Here is an 18,555-nt window from a genome sequence, read left to right as displayed (position 1 = left end):
CCTCCCCTGCCCCTCATGCCCTGACTGCATCTCCAGATGCCCTCCTTTGTCCTCCATTCCAGCCGTGCTGAGCTCCTCATATTCCTCAAATACTCCACCTTAGGGCATCTGCACTGGCTTTTCTTTCCCCTGCAACACCTTTCCCCCAAAGTCAAATGGCCAGCTCCCTTATCCCCAAGTCTCACTCAGATCTCATCTGCTCAATGAAGCTGCCAACCACGGGTGGCCCTTCCCTGTCCAAATCCCTGGTCCTTGTACCTTGCTTCATTTTTTTCCATTGCACTTTTAGCCTCGGGCATGTTCTATCACTTACATATTTATTATATTAATTGTTTATGGGCTGCCCACCATGTGAACTCCATGAGGGCAGTGCTTTACTTTTGATTTGTTTTGTTTGATATATTATGTTTGTCAGATTTGTTCACCAAAGTATTCCAAGTTCCTAATACAGTCATCAGCACATCATAGGCTCTCAATAAATATTTTCCAGCGACGGAATCGAATGAACTGTGGCCTCCTGACCACCTGGGGCCTTGGTTTTCAGGTCTTTATTTCATGGGCAGGAGCACCAAAGAAGCCCTGTGACAGCCTAGATGATGGATGATCACTGAGCTTCATGGATGCTGAGAAAATGGGGGGAGAGTGGTCACAGCGAACCTCGGCTGTAATACTGCTTATATATTTCTTAACGTAGTGGTGAGGATTCAGGAATTTTTTCTATTCTTCTTTATAACTTTTGTATGTATGAGAGATTTTATATTTTAACAAAATTAACAGATGTTTAGTAAAAGGCAAAAGATGTATGCAATCTGAAGAGAACCCAGAGTATAAAATTGACAGATACTTTACAAGTTAGCCTTGCCTATCATGTGCTCAGTCCTGTGCTAGGTGCCGGGCTGGGAAGCAGATGGAGCAGATAGGGTACACCAAGGACCATGGTCTCATCTTCAGAGAGCTTGGTAGGTGCATTACGAGACAGCACTGCAAGCTTCAGAAACACACACCAGGACAGAAGGTACAAGGAAACCAGCCGAGGATTTGCAGGCAAACACGTGACATAGACACTCAATGCTGCAGATGTTCAGAGCGCACGGAAGTGGCAGTGGCCAGAGGGGTTGGAGGAGCTTCACCAAGACGCTGGAGCGGAGCTGAACTCTGAAGCACCAAGGAAGAAGAAGGACGTCATGGAGACTAGAAGCCATGGCAGCGTGCTCTCTGCATCCTTGCATGAACCTCTCAGATAGGCTCGAGTAATGATAACAACCTAAACCTCACCTTAGTTTCTTCACGCATTCTTGGAGTGGATTATTCTGTACAATCTACGAAGTGTTTTCTGTTTCAAGGGCTCTATCATTCTGTGTCAAATGACTAATTCATTCTATACTAGGCATTGGGCATGCAGAAATTTTAAAAACATATGACTCTTGGTCAGGCATGGTGGCTCACGCCTGTAATCCCAGCACTTTGGGAGGCCAAGGCGGGTGGATCACCTGAGGTTGGGGGTTCGAGACCAGCCAGGCCAAGATGGGGAAACCCCATCTCTAGTAAAATACGAAAATTAGCCAGGTGTGGTGGCTCAGGCCTGTAATCCCAACTATTTGGGAGGCTGAGGCAGGAGAATCGCTTGAACCCAGGAGGTGGAGGTTCCAGTGAGCCAGGATCTTGCTATTGCACTCCAGCCTGGACAACTGAGAGAGACTCCATCTCAAAAATATATATATATGTATGTATATGTGTGTGTATATATGTGTGTGTGTATGTGTACATATATGTATATATATGTGTACATATATGTACACACATATATACACACACATATATGTATGTGTATATATATACATATATACACACACATATATGTATGTGTATATATATACATATATACACACACACATATATGTATGTGTATATATATACATATATACACACACACACGTATGTGTATATATACACACACACACACACATATATGGCTCTTGCTCCCAAGAATTCACAATCTAATGTGGGAGTCAGACATTATTGCCCCTAAGAACCTTGAGAGGGAGGTACAGCAAGTATCATTGCCATTCCCATTGAAGATGAGGAAACTGAGGTTCAGAGAGGTGCCAAGGACAAAATGTGATCCCTGTCTCAGGGAGCACCCATGGTGGGGATAGTTTCAGATATAAACAAGAAGCTCTGTGCCAGGTGACCACTCACACCACAAGGAAACTATGAACCACCGAAGGAGGTGCTTGTTGAGAATGCAGATTCTGATTCCGTAGGTCCAGGGTGGGCCTGGGAGTCAGCATTTCTCATTGGCTCCTCTGAATAGTGCAGGGCTCTCAGACTGCTGACCAGATCTTTCTGCAGAGTGCCCGGGTCACATTTAGAAAATTCTGGGATCTCTAGATCAGTGTTTCCTAAGCCTGGCTGCACATCAGAATCACATGGGCAATTTGCTAAACATGCCCAAGGCTCAATGCCAGAAATTTTGATTCCACAGGGATTGGACCTAGGATTCCATCACCTCAAAAAAAAAAAAAAGTTGTTCAGGTGATTCTGACAGCCCTTTGGACCGACTGTTCCTGGCCTTGCTGGGAACCTGAGGATGCGTGCCTTGCCTTTTCTACTTCTCCGACTCTCTAGCTCCACCTGTCGGACCTATCTTGTCTGTCATAAAGACCCTGAAGCTTCCTTCCAATCATAACTGGGCCCAAGTCTAGAGAAAGCCTCTGGGGTAGGATTTGGCCAGTCCCTATCCAAAAATAATATTTCTCTCCAATTTCAGCTGGCCTCAATGCCTTAAATTTCTCAGGCTGAGAATATATTCCTAAGATTTCAGGGGCAGAGCCACAATCCTATTTATCTCTGTATCATGGGGCTTAACAAAGGGAAGAGGATAGGCCTGATACCTGGAAGTAGAATTTAAATGAAAACTTCGAGTTAAGCATTGCCCTTTTTTCTGACTATTTTTATCAAAAACATCTGGAGAAGGGCAATTTAAATGATTTCTGTCCTATGGTTTTCTTCTGTGATGCAAACTGTGAACACCCACAGCACCATGTACCTGGGAGGAAAGCAGAGAAGGAGACAGCGGCTGGGGGAGGAACGAAGGAGGTGGACGCATGTGTAGGGCGTGTATTGTGCTCCTTATTGCTAAGCACTATTTGCTAAGCACTTTAGAAACTTAGGCCACAAGATCACATTCGACTGAAGAATTCACTAGCATTACCTATTCCCAGGCCCCACTCAAATCTACTAAATCAACATCAACAGGGGTAGAACTCAGGAGCTTTGCAAAGCTCCCAGGAGTTTCTGGTATTTGGGAACCACTGCACCGCCTTGTTTAATCTGCACAGCTTCCCACTTTACATATGAGGCCACCCAAGTGCAGAGTGACTTACTGAAGCCACACAGCCAGTATGTGCCAGAGCCAAAGCACGAAGGAAAGGGGACCAAACTTTCTAGTGGCATTTTCACAGAAAGCAAAATGTTCAAAATCCCTGGGGGAGTAAGGACAGAGGCCTTTTTGCTTTACATACACCAGCGTTTCCTTAGGATGCACAGCAAGGTGTGTTCAGTGTATGCACTTCATCCTGAGTGACCCCAAGTGAGTCATTCTTCAGATCAGAAAAAAAGGGTTAAGGTTAGGGTAACAGCCTGTAAGAAAGTGACAGCCCTCAGAACTCACAGTAACAACACTGCTCAGGAAAAGGCCTTCCATTTTCACAGAATAGTAGATTGGAGAATCAAGGGACTCGCACACACACTCACACTGTAGGTCGGGGTTTCAGAGAGGCATTTGATAAGATCTTTCATGATGCTCTAAAGGTTAGTTTAGATACCCTGGGTTGGGTAATAGTATATCAAGCACAGCATTTAGACATTGTTATTCCTGAGAAATACGGAAATCAACTTGGATGGGGGCTTCTCAGGCCAGGCCACTGGCTCTATTCTTGCTCTTTATTTCTTAGACATTCGATCAATACTGAAGTGGGAGAGAAAGCATGCTTGTGGCTTATGGTCAAGACGGTTTAGTGAATTTGTATTTTGAATCAAATACAAATTTGAATCACCCCCTCTGATCCAAGCCCACAGTATATCAATGGATAAGCAAATATGACATAGCAGGCCTCCAACACCAGTCAGTGTGCAAGAACCAAAGACAGATTAGAAATGTGCAAGGTGAATGGAGCTGAAGCCACAGGCCCAGCAGGCTCTGGCCTGGAAGGAGGTCATGGCTGGAGGTCAGCACCTGCGAAGGAATGCGTCGATGGGACACAGGAGCCGGGCTTCACACTGAAGGTAATCCTGGGAAGGGATTTCCAATGCTGGTGAAAAGAGGTTAAACATGTCTGCAGCCCTACTGCTTAGGGCCAAGGCGATAGAGGGAAGCGACCCAACCTTTCAAGCAGGAAGGAAACCAAAGGCTACTTCGTCCAGAGCCCAGATTTCCCCATATCACTGTAAGACGGGAGTTTGGAAGTGCTGTTATAAGGCCTGGCTCTGGACCGTGCCCTGGGACCTGGGGAGGCAACTACAAACCACAGGACGGAGGGTGGACCTTCAAATCACCCAGCCTTGCTGCTAGAGAACAAAGGACTAGGAGTTGGGGTGAGGGGTGTTAGAGCAGAGAAGAAAAAACACAACAAGATTTTAAAATTCACTCAAAATGAGCCCTCCAGCAAAACGTCTAATGCTAAGGACAGCACACAAAATAAATATTTGGAATACAGATTTACATCATGTTGTATCCTAGTTATTCTCATTTAACAGTCATTATCAGGTTATTGAACAATCTGGTAACGACTGTTAAGTGAGAATAATTGAGACACATAAAGACACAGATTAAGGAATAACCTCCATTAAGAAGAGAAATTATGAAACAGATATCAAAAGGTAAACAATGAAATGAGGGGAAAGAATCTATTAGAAATATTGGAAATGAAAAACATAGTCATTGAAATTAAAACATAAATATCAATATGACAGATAAAACCTAACAGGAAGCATAAAAGAGAGAATTAATGAAGTAAAATATAGTAAGGAAGCATTCAATAGGCACGGCAAGTCAAAGAGATTAAGAAAGAAGTAAAACAGCAGCTAGGAGACATGGAGGATACAGTGAGGTTCAAATTTGTGTCTAATTGTTCCAGAAAGGAGAATTAAGGAGATCACAAAGAAGAAGCTTTTGAAGAGATGTTTAAGAATCTCCCAAAATTGATGAATGAGTGATGAGTAAAAAAGCAGACTCTGAACATTGAGAAGAGTAAATAAAAATAAATCTACACCTACACATTACAGTGAAACTTAGAGCACACATGCAAAGGATAACGTTTAAATGTCTCAAGGAAGACATGTTTCCTTAAATACTGAGGGGAAGCAACTGTGGACCTAGAATTTCATAATGACATAAATCACCATTCAAGAAAAAGAAAGTGTGAAAAAAAAAAGGATACATTTTCAGATAAACAAAAACTATAGACATTTGTCTTCCATAGACTGTCCCTAGAAGAATCATCAAATCATGAACTCAGACAAAAGGTGTGGGATACAAAAAACAGCAAAAAGTACAGATAAAGATACAAGAGATTGGACATATTATAATTAACATTTTTTTACTGAAAACAATAACTGAAATTTTTAGGTTTTCTTTAAAACAAAAACTAAACCTCTGGACAAGACTGATAAGATAGGGGTGTATCCAATGGTTGTCAAAGTGAGCTGAGGCCTAGGCCCTGTTTGGCAAGAGTACAGAAGTAATAAATAATTTTAAACCATGTTAGACAATGTTTGTTATATAGGTATGTTTTCTTTTCTTTTCTTTTCTTTTTTTTTTTTTTTTTGAGACAGAGTCTCACTCTGTCACCAGGCTGGAGTGCAATGGCACGATCTTGGCTCACTGCAACTTCCGCCTCCTGGGTTCAAGCAATTCTCCCACCTCAGCCTCCCAAGTAGCTGGGATTACAGGCGCACACCATAACGCTCAGCTATTTTTTTGTATTTTTAGTAGAGATGGGGTTTTGTCATGTTGGCCAGGCTGGTCTTGAACTCCTGACCTCAGCAATCTGCCTGCCTCAGCCCAAAGTGCTGGGATTACAGGCGTGAGCCACCGTGCTCAGCCTATAGGTACATTTTCAAAAGCTAAGGAGAACCACTAAAAGAATATAATTTTGTTCTGTGATTATGGAATTAACTGAGCAAAAACAGAAGAGAGGATAGAAAATTATATTTTAAATTATAAATTCAACAGAAGTCAAGAAAAGAAAGCAAGTCAGGTTTTTAGAAGTCACAAAATCAGTATGTTGGATAACAAAATCAAAATCTGAAAGGACCCTGTCAGGTCTAAAACCAACAAGATGATATTTAAGACAATTATGCTAAGCCTCAAAAGTCCATTGTAGAACTTCCAGATGCCAAAGCCTTAGCCATCAGCAATTAATGCGAAAAAATCAGAATACTTTGAAACGACCAGAGCAGTTCATTAGTCTCTCAAAGCTCCTCCATGTGTAAACTGAGGCTAAGAATTACCTGTGTGTTTCTTACAAGGATCGGCAGGACAAAATATGGAAAATGTCTCGTAGGGCACTGGCATGGAGTGAGAGCACTCAGTAAACAAAAACGATAATCAACCTGGACATTGACCATTTTGGAAACACTTTGAATTATCCATAAATTTGGAATAAGTCGTGTTTGCCAAGTACCATTATACAAGTCGGCTGCTCAAATCCAGTGTTCAGCGTAGAAGACTTACTGTTCCTTTTCTTTCTATCTGCTGACCTCTCACCCAGTGGGCATTTCGAATTAGGTAAAAACTAGAACTTGACCTCGTCTTGCTTCACCATTAACTGGGGAGTGCCTATCAAATGGCTATTAATACACTTAGTTTCTGCCTGGGTCAAATCAGGTGAAGACACCAACTAGCCAAGTCCCTTTCTCCTTTATTTTGAACTGTTTTGAAACTCAAATCACCTTATCCTTAGATAAAGAGAATTCACTCAAGAATTTCAACAAAACTCTCTTATTATTGGTTGAAAATGTTGTATGTATTACCTCATTTTCCATTTGTCAACACTCCCTGCCTGCTCTGCATGTGGCGAGGTGCCCTACCCCGCGCCGGTGTGTCCTGTACCGGGGCTCAGCGTGACAGCGCCCTCTAGAGGGTATTTCTGGGCCAGGACACCGGGACCCGAGCGACCGCAATGAGATGTTTCTGTGAAAGGCTGCACTTTTTATGGGGTAAATGAGGAACAGGCGGGGCCTGAAAAATATAGCAGGGCATGGAAACTGGATCCTCCTAGCCGCTGCCGTGCAGAAAGTCTGCAGACTGTTACTCCGTGCTGCTCTAAAAGGAATTCCAGCCTGCAACTCCAGAGTGGTAGCTCTGGGAGGTTACTTCCTCTAGGAGTTTCAAAGGATGTTGCAAGGAGCCCTGGGGTGACTGTAGGGAGAGGAAGGGTGGAGCTGGCAAGGAGGTGGCAGGGTTGATGTAGGGAAAAGAAAGGAAGCTTGAGAAGGGAGGGCTCCAAGCTCTCCGTCCTTTTATCTCCAGAAGTTGCTCCATTCTTATTCCATGTATAGACAGGGGCCTGCAGATATTTTCAGCTATAACAAGAATTCCATGTCGCAGAGTGCAGCATTGAGAACTATGGAGAGGCTCAACTCCCTGGGCCACCACTGACACTCAGAGTGCCTCCAAGCAGAATTAACAAAGAGGACCTCTGAGTGGACAGACTTCAATAAGGTGCCCTTTCCCCTTCACTGTCCCATCCAGCCTCAGTCCCAGAGCCCAGCGGGCATGATGAGTCAAGCACAGGTTGGGTTTCCGCCCCCAGCGTCCTCTTGGCCAGCACTCCATGCAGACCATAAACTGTAGAGACTTAGCTGCAGCCCTGCCATGGCCTCATTTAATAAAAGTGCATGTCACAAGCCACCTACCTGATAAGGCTGGTCTGCAATGCTGCCTCCCCCGTAAGTGTTGGTGAGCTTGGCTACTTTTGAGGGCACCCCTGTGCTTGCAGCATCCACACAGGGTCTCAGGCAGTCTATGGACAGCCCTATGGGGAAGGTGCCATTGCTACAAATGTATTGCAGGCCTGGTCAAAACCACATGGTCAAGGCTAGAACCAGATTCTCTGAACTGTTCAGATTCTCTGTATTTCTCTCCTACTAAATGCAATTCTCCCCCTCTACAGAGTCTCATTCTCTTCATCCTAGTAACAATAAACTCTTCCCAAGTTCAGAGGCAAAGCCCCCTGTCCCTGCCTTGCTGTCTATGCTGTAGGAGATATCATATCCCCCTGCCCCTCCTTGAGCCCAGCTGCAGAGCAGCTTACAAGAGTCTCGCAGTCGTATTTATTTCAAACTTTCGGTATTATTTGCTTATATACTTTATCAAGGCCAAGAAGGATCTCAAGAAGCACATGATGAAGAACAAAAGTGTGTAATAGGATCGTTTAAAAACAGATCAGGACCAGGCCCAGTGGCTCATGCCTGTAATCAGCACTTTGGGACGATCACTTGAAGACAGTAGTTCAAGACCAGCCTGGACAACATAGAAACACCCCATTTCTACAAAAAAAAAAAAAAAAATTAAAACTTAGCTGGGCACGATGGTGTGTACCTCTTGTCCCAGCTGCTTGGGAGGCTGAGGTGGGAGGATCATTTGAGCCTGGGAATTTGAGGCTGCAGTGAGCTCTGATCACACTGCACTCCAGCCTCAGCAATGCACCAAGACCTCATCTCAAAAAAAAAAAAAAAAAAAAGAGGAAGAAGATCAAAAGCTATGAAATGGAGTTGGATTCAGAATGCCGGGAGGGAGTGGAGAGAATGATTCCTGAAATCTAGACTGTAGATAATCCTGCCTTTGAGCACCAAACAAAACTCTGCCCCCAGCAGCTGGGGCCGAAGAGGAAAGGTGAGTGCCTGGGCTCTACTTACCCAACAAAAAGATCCATATCGATTCATCACTATGGACACACATTCCAACTGCAAACACTGTGAGGGGCATATTCACAGGTCCTCACATGGGGTGATGAGAGCAGAAAGTCAGGGTCAGACCCTCTTGGAGAACAGCCGCAGGCATCTCATTGCTCGCGTGAGAAGAAGAATGCTCTTTCCCATGGACACGTGCTCTGCCCATGGCGCCCAGGCTATGGCTGCCCACCGTGTTCCTGTCCCTTTAAACCAGGACGACCCATCCACAAAACTCACCACACAACCTCCGTCCAGGGCCAACACACACAGTCCTCAGGCGTGCCAGACTCTCCAGCACCGTCCTTCCCCACCAGCCTCCATCTTTCCCGGAGTCCGTCCAACCCAACGTTCTAGCCTTCCTCTCTCGTTTCACCCTGGGGGCTAACTGCAGAGCACCTCTGGAGTGCTCTGGGCCCACCCACTTTCTGGTTCTCCCTTCTCCAGATGCATCCCACCCACACTGGGCAGGGCTTTCTCAAAGGGACAGCCTAGGGGCTGTGGATGATCACATGATAAGTGCCAAAAGCGGGGTCGGGGATCCTCAGCACGTTGATGAAGCCCAGCGCAGGCCAAAGCTCACCAAAGACCTGTGCACGCTCAACTGGTCATTTCATTCTGGCATCTGTTTCTTCAGCAAGTTCCGGGTGCTTGCTATGTGCCAGTGGCCCATTCCAAAATAACCACAATAGAAAGTAGGGGCCAAATTCTAAAAGCAAGCTGGTGGGTGGTTGAGAATGTAGGCATCCCACCAGCTGGGGGGTTTCCAGGAGAAGGCTGAAGGCTGCACTTACACAAGGCCTTGAAGGATCACTGGACATTGCAAGAGCTCTGTCAATTGAGTGCAACCCCAAAGGAAGAAACGGGGTTGGATAAGCAGAGGCACGGGGAGAATGTGAAGGGCTGAGAAAAAAGACACAGAGGGAAATCTCTGGAAAGAGAAACAAGACCAAGTGCATTCCAAATCTAAATGCAAAGGGAAGCTCAAAATGGTACCTGAGTTTACACACATTCCTCAATGGGAAGTCAGGAAGTGACTGTTAGTCTTAGCTCTGCCATAGGCATGCCTAGAAAAGACACCTGCTACCCTGTGGGGCACTCGGTAACCCGTCTGTAAAACGAAAGGATGCACCAGATCTGGAGTTCATAAACTCTGTATTTCAGGGACTGAAGTTGTATCTCCAGCCTAGATTTCTCATCTGAATTCTGTTAAAAGGTAAACTGAGGCACAATAAAATTCTAAAGAGTTTATTTGAGCAAACGGTTCAAAACCCTTCTCTGCTACCACCTGGTTAAAAGCACCATCCCCTCCCACTTGGATTATCGCAACAGCCTCCCAACAGGTCCACCATGTCTGCCCTGCCCGAAAGCCCAGGAGATAGGTCCCCTTAACATAGCAATCCAAGGCGGGATCGAGGCCAGTGCCTCCATGCTGGCCTGTGCTCTGCCAGCCTCCACATCACTCTCACACCATCTCTTCCTACTTTTCTCATCCTCTCAGCTCTGGCCACACTGGCCTCTTGGGGTTCCTCAAACCTGCCAAGATGCTTCAGCCTCGGGGCCCTTGACACCTCCTGAGCCTCTGCTCACTCCTCAGCTCCTTCAAGTCTTTACTCACATGTCACTTTCTCAGGGAGGCCTCCCCAACCTCCCCACTGAAAATTGCATCATCCTTCCATCTCGGACTCCCTGTTGCCTTCCCTTACTTTCTTTTTCTCCACAATCCCACTCCCCATCTGATATGCGTGTTACTTAGACACTTGCTTATTCTTTTCTCCCCCACCTGGACTGTAAGCTTCAGGAGGGCAGGATGTTTGTTTTATTCACGACCCATTTCCAGTGCTTAGAAGAGTGCCAGCCACAGTGTCACCTAGTGAATATTTATTACTAGAATAAGCAAATGAGTGAAAAGACAATAATCTTTTATAATTTTCATTTCAGGGAGCATGCATGGTAACTGACATACGGTTGTCAACTTTTCAACTTAAAAAATGAAAACAATGGAAGGAAGGGTGGGAGGGAGGGACAGTACTTTCTTTTCATAAAAGATACGTTAACCTCCCCAAAATAGAAAGTGCCTTCTCCCAGGATAAATAACAGTGTTTCCCAAGGAATTTGAATGGGCCAAGTCACATTAACATATCTACCCCACAACATTGTCTTATTTTCTTTGTTCACCATGGGTCAGTGTAAACTTTGGCACCAATAACCTATGCCATGCCTAGCAGCCCTCCAGCTCTGTGTTACTCTGGTTCTTCCTTCAAAAACAAGAGAGCTAGGTATAGTGGCTCATGCCTGTAATTCCAGAATTTTGAGAGGCCAAAGCAGGAGGATCATTTGAGGCTAGGAGTTCAAGACCTGTATGGACAACATAGACCTTGTTTTTACAACAGCTGTTTTAAAAAATTAGCTGGTTGCAGTGGCACACACCTGTAGTCCCAGCTACCCGGGAGGCTGAGGTGGGAGGATTGGTTGAGCCCAAGAGGAAAGAGAGTCCCTCACCCTGGCTGGCCCTTGCTCTAGCAGACACACCTGCTTACATCAGAATCAACCTTGGCACTGGGAAGGGTGGGGGCTCCAACTCCAGAAGCCAACTCAGACCCAGAGCTGCTGTTCGGATCACAAGAGCCAGTGTGACACCTGCCAGAGGTTCACAAACTGTACAGTTCACACTGAATTTTCAGTAAATGGATACTTTGCCTGGCAGCTTCTTCTAATCCACCTTTCATGCAGCTGCTATGAGAAAAGTAAGAAGATTCTTCCGAGCTCACCTCATTCACCCCCATGCTGGGCTGGTAAAGCAGCGTCATCAGTCCCAGTTTAAAGATGATGAGCCCAGGGCTCGGAGAGGCTCAAGGTGACTTGGGCAAGGTCGCAGCCCAGTTTAGAAGCAGCAGAGCTGGGATTCCAAGCCAGGGCACCTGGACAACAAAGCCTGGCTTTCACCACACCTGCCCCTTCCTCAGGTGCAGCAGGACGTTCACATAAACACCAGCCCTCCTGGAGGAACAGAGTGGCAGTGCAGGGCAGAGCAGGGCAAATCTGCTTACCTCGATGACCACAGCCCCATCTTCTCTCCTCTGCGTAGAGTCCAGGAGGAGGCAGGAGGCAGGGACAAAGAAGGGCGGACCCATTACTTCCCAGAGTAAAAGCCATCTCAGATCTCCCTATTTCTCTTCTTCCTTTTCAGTCCCTCGCCCCCATCCCTCACATTCAACTCCAGGCCATCTGCTCCCAAAAGTCGACTCATGGGCTGCCTCCCTTCAACTGCTCCCATCTCCCCATGTCTGGAGTCTTCATTTCAAGTATACCCAGCCAAGCCCAGCCCATTCTCTCACGCTTGAGCATGTTTAACTATTGGAAGACAAAATTACACGATGCATTTTATATGATCTGCATTATTTTATGTGGTTCTTAGCTCGCTGGCTATTACTGAAATTCCAGATCAAGTGTGGCTTCTGCAGCCCCTACAGGGCCTGCAGGGGTGCAGAACCAACATTGACAAGTTAAACGGCAATAATAGAGCACACCACAGTTTGAGGAGTATGTGGAGTCACATAACCCATTTGAGCTTCACAATCACAAGCATCACAAACTGAGTCTCTCAGGGAAGGGACCTTGTTGAAGGTCTTGCTTTAGACACTTGCTCCCCACTCTGGCCCTGACCAGTGGGGTCGGGAAGACTACTGAGGCCACCCAAGTAGGCGGTGAGAAAGGACCTTTGGGAACAGGTTTGGGTGAGGGAAGGCTACACACTGAGGTGCTTTGGCTTAATAGGTGTGTGCTAAATAGGGTGACTGCTCCAATCCAACACCTATGACAGCAAAAGAGGGTGCCATAAATAATTACAGGACAATAGGCATAAACCTGAGTGACCCGGACAAACAAGGACTTGCATTCCTGTGATAAGGGTCTGCCCTGGGTTGGGCAGTCTGGGAGGCTGTGCTAGGTGCTGTGGGGACACTGAGATGGTGACACTCTCACTTCCCCGGGGAGTGTGACATTTACTGGGATCAGAAGACGGATAAATATGTACTGGGACATGATCACAACTATCTCTGTCACTTAAATGCTGTGTTCAGAGCCATGTCTCCTGCACTCCAACTTTACAGAGGAGAACAGAATCTGTCTGCAGCAGAAAGATGACGATCGCGAAACAAAGAAATTTTAGGCAAGTTACATTATGGGAGGACGGGAGCTCTTATCCCCAACCGTGAACTGAAATGGTATGGAGATGGAAGCATTTGAGCTGGGCCTTGAAGGATGGCTAGGGCTGTGACCGGTGCGGGGGAGAAGGGATTGAAGGTGGGTGTCTGTGCTGGGGACAGGATGTGTTCCCAGCTTGCTACGAGTTCAATCGCAAACATGTAACAGCAGGGAGTTTAAGCAGGACTGGCCTGGCTGCTCCCCTGTGACCACCGACTTTGCTCGTGCTCATCCTAATTTCTTGTCACTAAGAAAAGTCACATCAGACACCATGGTTGGGTTTCCAGGAGATAAGTGGTTTCCTAGGTGTAGTGGCAGAGTGTCACCTCCAGGGGGCGCTCAAGGCCTCCCCACGGTTCACCTGCAGGCGGAGTGGGGCGGACCCAGGACGCTGAGAGGAGACAGAGGCCCAAAGCCCTGCTCCCCACGGAGGCCTGCAGTTTTCTTCTCTGCCTCCATCTCCCCCACAACAAACACCCCAGGGGCCAGTGCCTTCAGGCTGCCCCGAGAGCCCTCCGAGGAGCAGGGGGCAGCCCACACAGCCGTTTCAGGGGGTTCGTGGTCTGGAAGAAGTGGACCCTTTTCCTGGGTTTGTCTCCACACCTGGCCACCGTCAGGGGCATGCGCTCTAGAGGTCCCTGTAGAAAGGGGCCCCAGAGGACGTCGCCCAGCCTCTGTTCAGGCCTCTGGTTGGTGCAGCCAAAGGAACTCAGGTGGCAAACAAAAGCTCTGGGTAGATGGGGCCCCAATTCCTACCTGGACTGGAGGTGATAAAATGGTTCCAGGGTCCTGAATGGTCACCTCCCGGGAGACCCAGCTAACACACCTGGCTCAGCACATCCCGGAGCAGCACAGGGACGTGGTAGAAGGAAAGAACAGAGCTGACGGGGGTGTATTAGCCTGTTCTCGCATTGCTATAAAGAAATACCTGAACCTGGGTAATTTATAAAGAAAAGAGGTTTAATTGGCTCACAGTTCCACAGGCTGTACAGGAAGCACAGCTGGGGAGACCTCAGGAAACTTACAATCATGCAGAAGGCGAAGAGGAAGCCAGCACGTCCTATATGGCTCGAGCGGGAGGAAGAGGAAGAGAATAGAAGGAGGTGCTACACACTTTTAACCAACCAGATCTCTCATGAGAACAGCAAAGGGAAAGTCCGCCCCCGTGATCCAATCACCTCCCACCAAGCCTGTCCTCCGACACTGGGGATTATAATTCAATAGGAGCTTTGGGTAGGGGACACAAATCCAAACCATATCGGGGGTGAGGTGGGGCCAGACTTTGAGAGGCCTTGAATGCCAAGCTAAGTGACTAGAGGAAGACTAAACTCAGAGTTCTTCATACAGAGACAAATGCAGGATCTGGCTCCATGCATTTTCCGGTACAGGGCTCTCTGAGTCCGCTGGGCCGGTGTAAATGGATTCAGTGTCTTGGCACCATTGTATTTACAGTCCAGCCTGTCCCCACAGGCCATCTGCTTTCAGGTGTAGTGCTGGGATTAATAATAGCTACTGTTTATCAAGTACCTATGAGTAGTATATAATTAGGTATTATAAGCTTCATTTTATAGATGAGACAACTAAGTCTTCAGCAAATCAAAAGTTGTAACTGACAATGTTGGGGTGTGAGTCCAGGCCTCATGGCCCCGAACCTTGGCCTTCACTCTGGGTCTTACAAATTTGGCCCCTGACTGCCTGCTATCTTTCATAGACGGGGCGCCTGACCAAGACGAATGCCACCACACACACCCTAACTAAGAAAAAAATAATGTCCCAACAGCCCAAGGAACAACCCCTGCAGGCTTAGCTTTAGGGGAACACACTGTACTCTCATTCCCCAGCCTTTGCTCAAGCTGACCCCGCAGCCTGGAAAGCTCCACCCCCATCAGCTCTGTTTATTGAAATCCTATTCCTCCTCCAAGGCCAGCTTCTCTGAGAGGCCTCCTCTGGCCCTGCCAGGCTGAATTACTCTTGACCTGTGCCCTGTGAACTCTGTGGCTGGCCAGCTGCAGCCCCACCCATTCCCATTCCACCTTGACCTCCTGCAGAGGAGGGAGAGATGAGGCCTTACACACACCCCCACTGAATCACGCGCCCTGCACCCCACCACAGAACTCTGTACATATTCAGGACCCAGAAATACTTGTGGCGCAGAGACCAAGCCCGGAGTCTCTGGGAATGGCCATGGCCAACAGCACAGGTGATGCTGCCAACTTAGCAGGTGCCTCTGAGGGCTCACGCTGCCGCCAGCTGCCCTTTTCCAGCCCCAGGAATGAAAACAGCCCCATGGCAGCTGAGCCACTTTTACCCTTCCCAGAAGCCAGTCAGCCCTGCCTGGGCTTCTGGCCAGGGCAGTCGCAGCTCCTGCCCCTCCCACCCACATCTCCTGCATCCCCCCTCAGCATTCCTGGACTGCTGTCAGTCCATCGGGGGCCTGCCTGATCTAGGTACCAGTTCCTCTGCTTTGCCGAAGCCCGACTCTGGGTCCAGCCCTCCCTGCCCTCCAAGGACTAGTCCCAGACTCAGTCACCAGCAGCAACTCCCAGTGACGCTCCCAGTTTCACGGCTCTGCAGCCACCCTTCAGCAAGCAGGTCAGATTCCTCCAGGTACAGCACCAACCTGAGCCAAGGCCAAGGCCACCAGGCCCCCTTCAGAAGCAGAGCCTTGCAGGAAGCCAGCTCTGCAGCTTGAGAGGAAGTGGGCCAGACTCCCCCTGCCCCCATCACCCTTCTGAGCCATGGAAGCCTGCCTCCCCTGAGGCAAAAGGCATGGGCACCGCACAGAGACGGCCAGGGCAGGGGTAGGGGGGATCTGGACCACAGTGGCTCAGCCAAGGGGCCTGCTGAGGGCTTTAGCCTGGAGCTTAGTATCCCTCTATCTGTTGACAAGCGTTTGTCAAACACAGAGGAAACAGACAAGCGTTTGTCAAACACAGAGGAAGGTTGTGGGGTTGGAAGAGCTATGGAATACAAGGGAACACGTGGCGGGTTTGACATCCTTTCTGCAGCTTCATTACAAGAAGCCTTCAGTGAAGGAAGCACCACCTCTGTTTACAACGTCCCCAGGCTTTTATGTTATTTAAACTTTCCTGTATATGCTACATATTCTATAATGAACATGCTTTTATAATCAGAAAAATAATTAATATCCAATAAAACACAAGCAGAAAACAGACATGACATTAAATCAGTATTAAATCCAAACTTCCACATCTGTAGGGAGGTGCAGGAGAGAACGAGGGTTGGGCTGGGCCCCAGGAGGCCTGGGTTCCTGTTCCCATCTTCCACCACTCCCCTCCCAAGGTGCTGTGTGAAAGTCCCAATTTCATCACCTCAGTTTTCTCAGCTGTCAAATGGGAATCGCAGTGCTGTGCTGCCCTCCTGCCGGGGTTGTGTGAGAGAGATGCCGTGATAATGACACCTGCGTCTCAGGGCTGGCGAGAGAGTCAGTCCCGCGGGGCATGTGGCAGAGCTTCACAAGAGCCTCACCTGCCCATTTGGCAGATGCGAGTACCATTCCCAGTCAGCACTGGACAAACTTAAGAGACATTCCAGCAATGGAAACAAGACAAAGCCATTGTAATCCTCGACTAACCACAAAAATAGTCTACTTAATCTGAGCGTGGTGTCATTCGCTTGCACCAGGCTCCCGAGAGGAGGTCCTGCTCCTGTCCCCATGATGTAGAGGGATGTTGTGGACCAGCCTGATGTCTCTCCCCTGCAGGCCTCCAGCCCATTCAGGAAATACTTGCCTAAAGGGCCAAGCTGCAAAACAGTGCGGAGATGTGAGCAGGATCCATGCCTCCTTTCTCCCTAGACAGCCCTCACTGCATTGGAGCCTGGGCACCAGCCCCAGAAGGGCCTCTTGTCCCTGCAGGAAGGCACTGCCCTGAGGATGGAGCTGACTGAAGTGACAGGCAACAGGTGCTTGGGGTCCAGGAGCGGGAGGTTGGCCTGCCTCCCCACTCTATCCCCCTAGGATGCAGAAAGCCCCAGGGCTCCCTGCCCTCCAAGCATGCTGAATGCTCTCCACTGCTATCTCAGCCTCTGCAGCTGAGGACCACAGCAGGTGTCCCCAGTGCACCATTTGGAGCGGTGGTTTGACACATTATCCTCACTACAGCCCGACCCCCTGGCCTCTGGAAGAAACAGCAGTGTTCTGAATTCTGGCCCAGGCCCTAGCCTCGGGACTCACTGCCACTTAGGGTTGTTTGAACGCCCTCCACTCCTGCTTTGGGCTTTTTCGTGAAAATAACTACTTTTGTGCAACAACAACAAAAAAGCCTTGGTTGCTAGGATGAGATCTGAAAAGGGCAGTAGGGACAGCCGCTGGCTTTGGGGTCCGCAGGAGCCCCACAGCCAACACAGCATATTATTAGAGACAGCTATGGTTAAATGATCATATTGGAGGGGGCCCTTCAACCCTCCACACCTCACTTCCTGGCCCGCACACAAACTGGACAGACAGGGGCGTTCCAGCACAGTGCCCGATGGTCTAGAGGCACTCACGAAGCTCTGAAGTCCGATTCTGAAGATAAAGCAATCGCTATGCATTTTCCATCCAAGGCAAAGAAAAAACCCTTGAATTCTTGAATAAGTTCTACAACCTCCTCTATAAATGTAGCCTCCTGAACAGGAGCCTGTGAGGAGGAGCAAGCTGGGCCGGTCACTTATCTGGAGAAGCGTGAATGCACAAACCTATCCTGAACAAGGCGCTCTGGGTGCAAATGATCCCCATGTCCCATCAGTACGCAGACACCTGGGGATGGAAGGAGGAAGAACAGGGGCTGTGTTTGCAGATGGCCACAAGGCGGCCCTTACCCATGACCAAGCTGAGTCTGGGGAGCTCTTGCCCTGCGAGGTCTCCCAGCTGGAGCTGCGAATGCCGTCCTGTTCCCCCATGGCCCTCCCTGTGGGGTGCTGTCTGCCTCCTCACCCAGGATCAGGAGAGAAATGTCCCCCAGGCAACACCGGCTCACAGACTGGGAGGCTGGGCTGGGCGACACCGGAGCCTGGCAGGCGGTGCTTCCCTTTGCACCAGTCCCAGGAGCCCCGGCCAAGTCACACGGCTCAGCAAAAGAGCAGAGTGTTGAATTGCAAATCCTCTCCTACCTGGGGACCAGCTGACAAACAACACCAAGGAGGCAAAGCTTCCAGAAGATGCCAGTTTCTGTCAACTTTGTGAAGGGGAAAGTAGAGGGGGGAATGATCCCTGCTGGCCAGCCACGGGGCACTGTGTACCCTGCCCTCCCCAATCCAGCTCATCAGAGGCAGCAGGACTGAGAAACTGAGTAACTTCCCCAAGGCCACGCAGCTCCCGGGATGCTTTTCTCCTGCTCTACTTGTTTCCACATTTGTCCGCTTTTGTTCCAGATTTTGTCTTGGGATGTTCTG

At 48.4% G+C, this 18,555-nt stretch overlaps 1 protein-coding gene across 2 annotated transcripts in view; it reads right to left on the bottom strand.

Moving 5' to 3' along the window:
* Positions 1 to 18,102, bottom strand: part of LPIN1 (lipin 1) — a 149,647-nt gene extending 131,545 nt beyond the window's left edge. For both annotated transcript variants that reach the window (XM_017854046.1, XM_017854054.1), the window contains exon 1: positions 17,983 to 18,102. In XM_017854046.1, coding sequence (XP_017709535.1) covers positions 17,983 to 18,063 — 81 coding nt within the window. In that variant the 5' untranslated portion in view covers positions 18,064 to 18,102. The remainder of the gene's footprint in view (positions 1 to 17,982) is intronic.
* Between the last annotated feature and the right edge of the window lie 453 nt (positions 18,103 to 18,555).

Source organism: Rhinopithecus bieti, unplaced genomic scaffold, assembly GCF_001698545.2.
Source record: "Rhinopithecus bieti isolate Rb0 unplaced genomic scaffold, ASM169854v2 scaffold_1530, whole genome shotgun sequence".
Taxonomy (NCBI): Eukaryota; Metazoa; Chordata; class Mammalia; order Primates; family Cercopithecidae; genus Rhinopithecus; species Rhinopithecus bieti.
Note: the sequence above shows the minus strand (reverse complement) of the source record. Positions and strands in the feature narration are given on the sequence as shown.